This window comes from Nicotiana tabacum, chromosome 17 (genome assembly GCF_000715075.1).
Source record: "Nicotiana tabacum cultivar K326 chromosome 17, ASM71507v2, whole genome shotgun sequence".
Taxonomy (NCBI): Eukaryota; Viridiplantae; Streptophyta; class Magnoliopsida; order Solanales; family Solanaceae; genus Nicotiana; species Nicotiana tabacum.
Window position 1 is genome coordinate 119,369,254 of NC_134096.1, and position 8,878 is coordinate 119,378,131.

The following is an 8,878-nucleotide window of genomic DNA, read 5'->3' on the forward strand; positions in this document are numbered from 1 at the left end:
ATGCAAAACGAAAACTCTTCAATAGGAAATGAGTACCTCCATACCCATTGATGAATTTGACTGAACAAATATCGGGACTCATTAGGCATATCATGGTGCAGATTCAACATATCTGCAGGGAGGCAACTCAATGGCTGATTATCTGGAGACATATATATGCAGTTAACATGTTTTCACGGGATTTTGATAACTTCATGCAACTTCACTCTCATGCTTGTAAATTGCTCAATATGACAAGCCTGGTATCCCTAATTTTAGGTCTTCAATTAGGTAAATAAGTTTTCAGAGTATTTGTTTTACTTCTATACAACTTTTAGTTCCATCACTTATATTGCAATATAGCCTGAGGAGTATAAAGCTAAGACTTATAGTTGTTGTTTTCTTTAATCTTCTCCACTCTGGTTTCCTTCATCTCTGAAAAGGGGAAACCTCTTTCAATCTTCTCTACTCTTGTTTCCTTCATCTTTGCAAAGGGAAACCTCTTTCTCCTGCAACAAGATTTGGTTAGGCATGATCCAATGTCCTGCCTTATTCTGTAGCACCTATTACCTCTTATTTTCTGTAATGAAATGTCCCATCAAGAGCTCCACGATGTGAGTAGATGGTTCCCTAAAGATAAAATTACAGCAATTTATACTTAATTGATAGTTTGACAAAGATTCTAGAGTTTGCTTTCATTTCACTTTTAAAATTTCATAAAGATTTATGCCCAGAAAACACAGTTATCTCCTTCCCCAATAGTTTAACCTGTTCCTTGTGTTTACTCAACTTTCAGCTCATACGGTTATGAATTTATTCAGATCGTGGGCTGACTACCCATATTTGGATATGAATAACATATGTATTCACAATAGCCACAGAAATCTATTATCTCATTTAGTGCTGCTTTGTAAGGTTTCCAAAGGGGGAGAATCTGTAAAGAAGCACAAAATGATAGTGCAAAAAGCATACTAAGATGTTCAATATCTTCAGGTGATCTTAGTATAAGCAAACTGCCAATATCTGTACAAGGACAGATTCTAAGATGCAGACGTTTAATGAGATACTTGAAATCTAGTAAAAGTTCGACTTCTCCTTCAGTCAGAGATCTGCCTACAAGAGTAAACTAGCTCAAACATCACTTTAGTTTGTTATTAGCACCAAAGTCATCTTTTGCACTTGTGAACTCAATGCTTCTTCACCCGGAGGAATGCAATGAAAAGAGATTCTTTGTGATTGCATTAGAACAGTCAGCAGCAAGCTCTGCCTGAAACTACATGGCGTTAGTAGTTATACGTATTTAACTACTCAAGTCTTTTCTGCAGCATGCACACACAGAGAGGAAAAAAATACCTCTATGTTGTCTTAGTGTGATATTGCTAGTTGGTACCTCATCATCAACTCAGCAGCGAATTTCTGAACCCTGTGTATGTTCTAGGTGGTGAAGGCATACATGACCATTTTTAGACTAAAGAATTGAAAATTGTGAAAAGGAAAGGGTGCGACAGTAGTTCAGTAATAAGGATATCTTCTCTTCATAAATGGGATGGTTAAGCAGTAGCAGCTTATTGTTGTTCACAACAGCACGAACTAATAGTTCTTTTGCCTCCTCCTGTTTTTTCCTGAGCATGCTGCACATCTGGAAACATAATAAACTATGATCAGGCATGACACTTTCTCACCTGCCTCGTCTAGGCCTCAACAAAGAACAAATTGTTGCTTGCTCGGAGAAAAAGGAGCTAAGTTGAAGCATATAGAATTATTGCACCACGTAACCTTTGAATTTTCAATTATCGGCTTGAAAGCATTAATAGAGGGTGGTCTAGGACACTAATTAATGCATCCACCAATTGGCTTTGGGGACCCCATTTCAATTCCGCTTATATAAGAGACATATAAAACTTCCACCAACAAAATCAGAATAACCATCTAAACTGGCTTCTTATTCTCGTGTCCATTTTTTCTTTGTCAAACTCATGGATGCCTCTTGAAATTCCGAGGTGCAGTTAAAAAGAGCAAACCTGCTTTCGAGCATACTGAAGGTTTCACTAAAGTGGAACTCTAGCTAAGATTGATACAATGAAAAGGATGTTAAGAAAATTCAGATCCAATTACATAAACCTAAAAGGAACTACTGTAACAATTTCTAGGACCAAAGAGGACATGTCTAAGTTACCAACAGAAAACAAGTTGAGAGAGAATGCAGAATTTTTTTCATTGTTCGTGTAGCCAATATAAAATGGGAAGGTGGTATATCTCATGCAATTCTAAATCTCAGAGAAACTTAAAATATGAAGTGTATGTTGTCTGGTTACTTGTTTAGAGTAAAATGTACTGGCTGAACAAGCATTTACCTTTTCCACAATTTATAGCAGTGATTTACTTCCTGAGTTCTCATAATATCTGAAAAGATACTACACCAGCAAGCAGAAAAAAAGGAAGAACCAAAAATAGCGAGGAAGCACTCCTTACATCATCGAGATCCTTTGAAAGAGCCTCAGCCTTCTTTATGTTGTCATCATCTTCTATCGCAAAAGGGCGTCCTAACTCTTTGATGTTCATCTCCATAGGAACATCACGTGAAGAGATTTGGCAATTTTCATAATCACTGGTCTTATTACCATTTCCAGAATGCTCATGATCATTAACCTATCAATGAAGAATGATGGAGAACTTTAAAAGGTTGACATGCTTCTACGTTCCTATGTATGGGAGACACTTCGGAAACTATATCAAACATCTATATCTATTCCTTTTCTATCAATCACCTGTTTGTGCCATATCCTTTCAGTACCTTCAGAGGAGCCCCTGTAGAATTTTGAGGAGTAATCACACCTAAGTTCAGCATTGATGAAGAAAAGATGTGCATTATCTAATTTTACAGAAGAACCTGCTTTCACTGGGTGAGTGCGAAAGACGCTTTGACGGAAGTAGGATCGTCAAATCCAAATTCGTCTGCATTAGGTGCTATCACAAGTGACAAAGATGTCCTATACTTGTTATGTGACTATGCAGAAAAGGTATTCTTTTGCAAGGGAAAGCGGTGGAGAAAAGGAAAACAGACCTCTGGTACTTTCCTCTTGATGGACAAGTTAGCAGGCATTTGCTTCAGCCTCTCTGTACAATTATTGTCTTTGGCTTGTAAAATAGCTTTAAAACCACCATGCTGGTCCACATTTTTTGAGGATTTCATATTTTTTTGCAACACTGTCCGAGATGTCTCGGGCTTTGAACCAAGTTTTCTGCATTAGGAGCATGTGATTGATTGAAAGATTTCAGAAAAATGAGATCTCCATATTTGCAGAATTTGACAGGTAGCAGAAAGAAAATCAGTATGGTACGCTGAAATTTTCAGGCTGGATGTGTCTAGAGTCCTCCTGGCAGCTTTAATAGGCAGTGTTTTGTCTCCTTCGTTGAGAGTATTCTTTGCAGTTGGAATAGGAGTTATGTTTCTTGTTACAGCAATGCTGCATGGGGTGGACGTAGTTGTCTGTTGACTTTTGCTAGGAGGACTTATCCGGGAACTGAAGGAAAACATGCCAACGATTTTTTTTTTGGTTAGAAAATATTTCTATTTTCATTCATCAAGAGAGGCACTTAACTGGATTTAAGCACAATATCAGAGCGTTGTGTCTATGGCTTAGAAATATGGCATTATCATTCATAACATATAAGATGATTTCTTAATCTACTTAGAATGCCAAACAATATCTTATATAACTAATAGTTTTGGGTGAACTGATCTCCATATACAACAAACATGACTAGTTTAAGAGAAAAAGTTCAAACAAGTAAATCAGATAAATATGTGAAATTCTTTTAGGTGCGGGCATCCAAACAGAAACGATACTGCAAAAGAAACCAAGAAACAAGATCAGCTAAAGTAGTCCATGCATGCTAAGAAAAGTTTTCTATACATCTCAAGCATTTTACATGGTGAATTCAATGGCATAATCTGTTGGAAACATCAATCTGATGGGCGAGATGGCGAGACCTGAAAGTAAAAAGATCTTTACTGCTTGCTTTGCTTTTCTCAGGAACAGATTTTCCTAGTTTTGGTTTTTGTTCATTTGGCCTCAAAGAACCAATCAACGCTCTTATGTTTTCCTCACCATCCAACTGGGAGTCCTTCCTAAAGTATTTGGGTTATCAACAACAAATGTTAGAATTCTTGCATTTACCATGAAATTACAATCAGGTAAAGTAAACGGAAGCTTGAAAATTTAAGCATGATACAAATGTAAGTTACTAAAACTTACATAGTAATGCCTAAAACTTGGTGGCTCTCCTGACTTCCTGTCTGAAGAGGGTTAATCATTGGCAGTAATCCAGAGTCTGTGGGGAAACCAGCTTTGCTCCCAGTTTCATCATCTTTGTTATCTTGAGATCTGTATTAAATAGTATCATATAAACTGTCTAAAAAAAATTTCTAGTTTACACCATTGGCTTACATTATTTCATCTGAAGGACTCTGTGTTATGGAGCCAACTCTCTTGTTACCAAATTCAGAAAGTTTTGTCTCAGTCAATGATGTTGTCTTCTGCATCTGAGCTGCAGGTTTAATTGATGGCATAAAAAACTTTGACCTGATGACACCAGTGTCTCTTCTTTTCTCTGCTGTCAAATCTTCAGCTACTATTCCACTGCGACAATTTCAGAAAAAGCAAGTGCACCACAATTTCATAATATGCAGGACAGAGACTTATTTTACACTGTTCTCTACGAAAGCTAAGCTTTGCAGTTTCCAAGTTAGACATCATGGACAGTAATGCTGAATGAACAGAAGGGAGATGGTCCATATTGACCTACTTGCTTAATGAGGATGCAGAAAGCTCAGAAGTTGGGCTCTGAATCTCGTTACCGACTTTCACGTCTTGCATTTTGTCTTCTGTAGCATTTGCAATGTACATACTATTGGAATGTGTCTGAGTCCTGTCCTTATTGGTCTCCAAAACATGCTTATCGCTTTCAAGGATGCTCTTTTCACTAGCATTGTTCATTGATGTTGCAACACCCTCCAAAGATGAACTTTCTAAAACTGTCTTATCATAGTTTTTGTCTGAGTCCAAAAGCACTTTTTTGTTTACGTCTGTTCCTACACCAAAGAAAGTAACATCCGCAGCCGAATTAACATGTTGCTGTAAACCAGAAGAAGTATCACTTCTTGATTCACTCCGTGATATCAAAGAAGTTCCCTCTACTTGGCAAACTGCTTCTTGAGTGCTGGTGGATATTTTTTCCTGCAACGAAATTTTTGCTTTCTCCAGTGCAACTTCACTGCTAACTGATTGCAACTTTGAAGTGTCGTTATTGCCCATAGTATGGTTTGAAGGTAAACTATGTTTTGTGGTGTCATGATTTTTATCTATGTCAATATGAGAATCAATAGTCAAATTCATCCCAGCCTCTGATGCACCGTGTTTCTGGGCTGTCCTGTCCTCTAAAGAACCAAGGTCTTCATTCAGATGACTTCCAGAGCCTTCATTACCACTTTTCTTAGAAGAACATTCCTTTTCTTGGTTGTTCGCCTTTTCTCCAGTCTCCCCGCTTGACCCAAAACTGAAGCTATCCTTTTCTTGGTTGTTCTTCGCCTTTTCTCTACTCTCCTGGCTTGACCCAAAACCGAAATTATCCAACCTGGACCAAACACAGTTGGGGATACTCCACTTAGTTACAGTGGAACAATTGAGTCATGTTGATATTTGATGAACTGAAGCTAGACAAATATGGAGCACAGTAAAAGGAGCATAAAAGTAGTACATACTCAAAATCAAATGAAAAATTGAAGTCATCTCCCTTCTTTTTGTTGACAGCACCTTTGGATTCTTTTTTTGATGTCTCCCTTGATTTTCGATCCTTTTTACATGGGGAAGAGATATCAAGATCTGGCATGTCAATGTTGAAGGATGATATCTTGCCAAAATCACTATCAAGATTGAAATCCATATCCCTAAAGAAAGTTCAATGCCAGAATTAGGTAATGTGTCATTCCTTCTCTATTCAACATTCTATAGCTTGTCCAGAATCAAGTCGCGAAAATTGTTTGTCACAAAGATACTGCAAATTTTTACAGAGAGTAATACCGTAAAAGAGAGACAGAGAGACTTGCAAGTTAATGACAGATACCTTAGATCCAAGTACCAACAAAAAAGTAATAGACGAAATAAATGAAAATAATAAATGCGAGTATTCTGATGCAGTAGCTTAACAAAATTAATTAATTACATAATCAGAAATAACAACACAAGGCTATGCAGACGTTACTCTTTGTCAAAGTTGAATGTCTTTTTCTTATTTTTGGATATAGGCCCAAAGTCGAAATCCATTGCATCATTTCCCATAGACATCGATTTCAACGACTTAAGAAAGTCATCTCCAATATCCAGATCTGTCACAACATAACGTAAATAGTAATTATCCATGTGGATTAAAAATTCCAATATCTGCAGTACTCGAGATGTATAAAGAAAGGCACAGATAAACATAAACTCATTGAGAATTATCTGCAACGAAGAATGTATCTCTATTTACTTTGTTCCCCCACTATGTATATTATTGGACATTTTGCACGTTACAATCCATTAAGCTGCCATACTTCAATGTAGCATTCCTATTTTAAAGTCTGGCGTCATATACTGTTGATCCTGACATTTTCATTTTCAAAAAGCTTTATATCTGAACGTTTCTTGAATACAAGTACAAAAAACTGAGAATTGTGAATCTCATCTAGATTGTCTTTTGTAACTTTTTTTAAACAGACTTGGTATTACATGACAATACTGTTCAAGGAAGCTATCTGTTCTAATAGGTATTTCATGCTGAAATCAGATATTTTTAAGCTTTAAGAAGTGCAGTTTTCAGTGTTTAATTCTACAAATAGGTTTACATCTAGATTCTAGTGTGAACCCAAAAGAAATGTTAAGTACCAAGTAATGAATCTTTCTCTTTTGATTTGACAGTCGAAGCTGCTCCCTTCTGAGATTCTGCCATCTGCACAGAAAGCGTCAGGATCTCAAAGGGCTTCAAGAAGGTAGGTGAAGGAGCAGTTATTCGAAGAGAACATATCACAGAACTACAAAACTAGAAGCAAAGAACCACAGCTCTTGCACGGCACTCTGATAGTTTGAAATAAGACTTTTTTAGGTGATAAGTAGTTTGATATAAGACTTCTATCAAGTCATAAAACTTAAATGGTTCTTTCAACATTTTTGCATCAGAAAACAGCTGCAATATGGTATATGGAATCAAAGCATCATTTCCTAGCAAGGCTTGACCAGACCAAGCACAAATTTATTTTGCAAAGGCGTAACATACACGGCGTCATGAAGAACACTAATAGAAAGGTGGAATAAAAAGGAGTGCGAGAGTAAATCTACAAGCACACTCATTTTATGCAAAACTTTAAGTTCCCTCTGTCTGTAACAAAATATCTGATATGAATGTCGAAATCTGGAAGCGAACTTTTTTGGTAACTACTTGGAGAATTTGCAATTCATAGGACAATTAAATGCTATGAAATTTAACCAAACAAGAAAACAACACATTCCAGAGGCCATTTGAAGGCAGTATGACACAAAAAGAGAACCATATGTATCTTATATCTCTTTTCAAATCTCAGAGCTAATATCAAAGTTCTGTTTTAAGGCTCCAACCAAAGCACACTAGTCACTGTTCACTTAGCCAAGTGGAGATCTGCCTCTGTAGGATCAGAGATTAAGTTTCCTGCCAGTTACAAAGGAGACTCTAAATGACATTGCTATTCAGACAAATTTTAACGAATTCCTGAAGTTAAATAACATGATTAACTCATGAATGCAAAAGAAAAAATGAATAAGTTTAAAGACAGATGATAAATGAGATCTTTAAAAATTCTAAATTAAACCTACTGGTCCGAATACAATAACAAGGCTATGAGAAAATAAATTGCATTCTAACTTATATTGAAGCATACAGTATACATGCACTACAGCAGTGAAACAAATACTAGGAGCATTAGCCTTTTGTGCAAACGCATGTAAGTAAATTATTTGACTCTCTAAAGATAATCTAGATAGTAACACAGCTTGGACTCACTCTCTCTCTCTCTCTCTCTCTCTCCTGAAGTATATTTATCATCTTAGAATACATCTCCTACTTTTATCCTAAAGTTTCAAATCGCAGCATAAATATACTCAAATTGATGAATCGAAAATAAATGACAGCAAAAATGTCTCATAAACTTGAGGATTAGTAAATCGATACCATTAAAATTAACGTCACATGTAAAAGGACTTGATCTCTTCACCAATTCCTCAAATTATAAAATTAAAGTTATTCACAGCTCAGATATTGCGAAAATGGATAATAAATTGCCAAATTTCCTCGTTTAAACATTTCACAGTTTGATACGTACGGATGGAATCGAAGTAAAAGCAAAAACAATCCGAATCTGCGAAACCTGGTGAATGTGTACGATCGAATGAAAAGGACGACTTCAATTTCGATTCCCAATGATTTCGAAAGCTTCGAGTTTCGATCGCCCGCTTTTCCTTTGCTTCTGCGTATGCAGAGTGAAGAGAGAACAGTATGTGGGTTTGAAATGATAATTATCCTTTCGCGCCTGAATTGGGTTTATATAGGCGGACATCGGTAGCATGATGTGACAAGGAATGAATTTCAATATTGTACACATTATAGTGCGTGCAGAGTAAACCTGTTAAACGGGCCGGGCCAGCCAATGACACCCGACTTGACCCGGTTCAGCGCGGATCAGCCCGGTCCGGTAGTGATGGGACGGGTTGGGGAGGGTTATGGGTGGAATCGGATGGGGGCAGGCCTTTTTTGGTAAGCGGTGCCTCGGAACCCGGTTAGTCCGGTTACCCACTATCGGGTTTTTACCGGGTTACATCCCGGTTACCGT

At 37.1% G+C, this 8,878-nt stretch overlaps 1 protein-coding gene across 8 annotated transcripts; it reads right to left on the reverse strand.

Moving 5' to 3' along the window:
• Positions 1–931: 931 nt before the first annotated feature.
• LOC107829497 (uncharacterized protein At4g18490) lies at positions 932–8,619 on the reverse strand. Of its 8 annotated transcripts, none has more exons than XM_075234948.1 (16): positions 8,417–8,619; positions 6,906–6,969; positions 6,244–6,367; positions 5,744–5,929; positions 4,789–5,616; positions 4,431–4,622; positions 4,239–4,367; positions 3,974–4,111; positions 3,321–3,503; positions 3,044–3,221; positions 2,870–2,946; positions 2,748–2,787; positions 2,452–2,628; positions 1,505–1,618; positions 1,333–1,407; positions 932–1,242 (listed from the first exon to the last, which is right to left on the reverse strand). In XM_075234948.1, exons 2-15 carry the CDS (start codon positions 6,967–6,969, stop codon positions 1,345–1,347), a joined length of 2,493 nt encoding a protein of 830 aa, XP_075091049.1. In that variant the 5' UTR covers positions 8,417–8,619; the 3' UTR covers positions 932–1,242; positions 1,333–1,344. The 8 variants fall into 8 exon arrangements, with proteins under 8 accessions (XP_075091049.1, XP_075091046.1, XP_075091048.1 ...); XM_075234945.1 differs by having other exon boundaries at positions 932–1,246; XM_075234947.1 differs by having other exon boundaries at positions 932–1,252.
• Between the last annotated feature and the right edge of the window lie 259 nt (positions 8,620–8,878).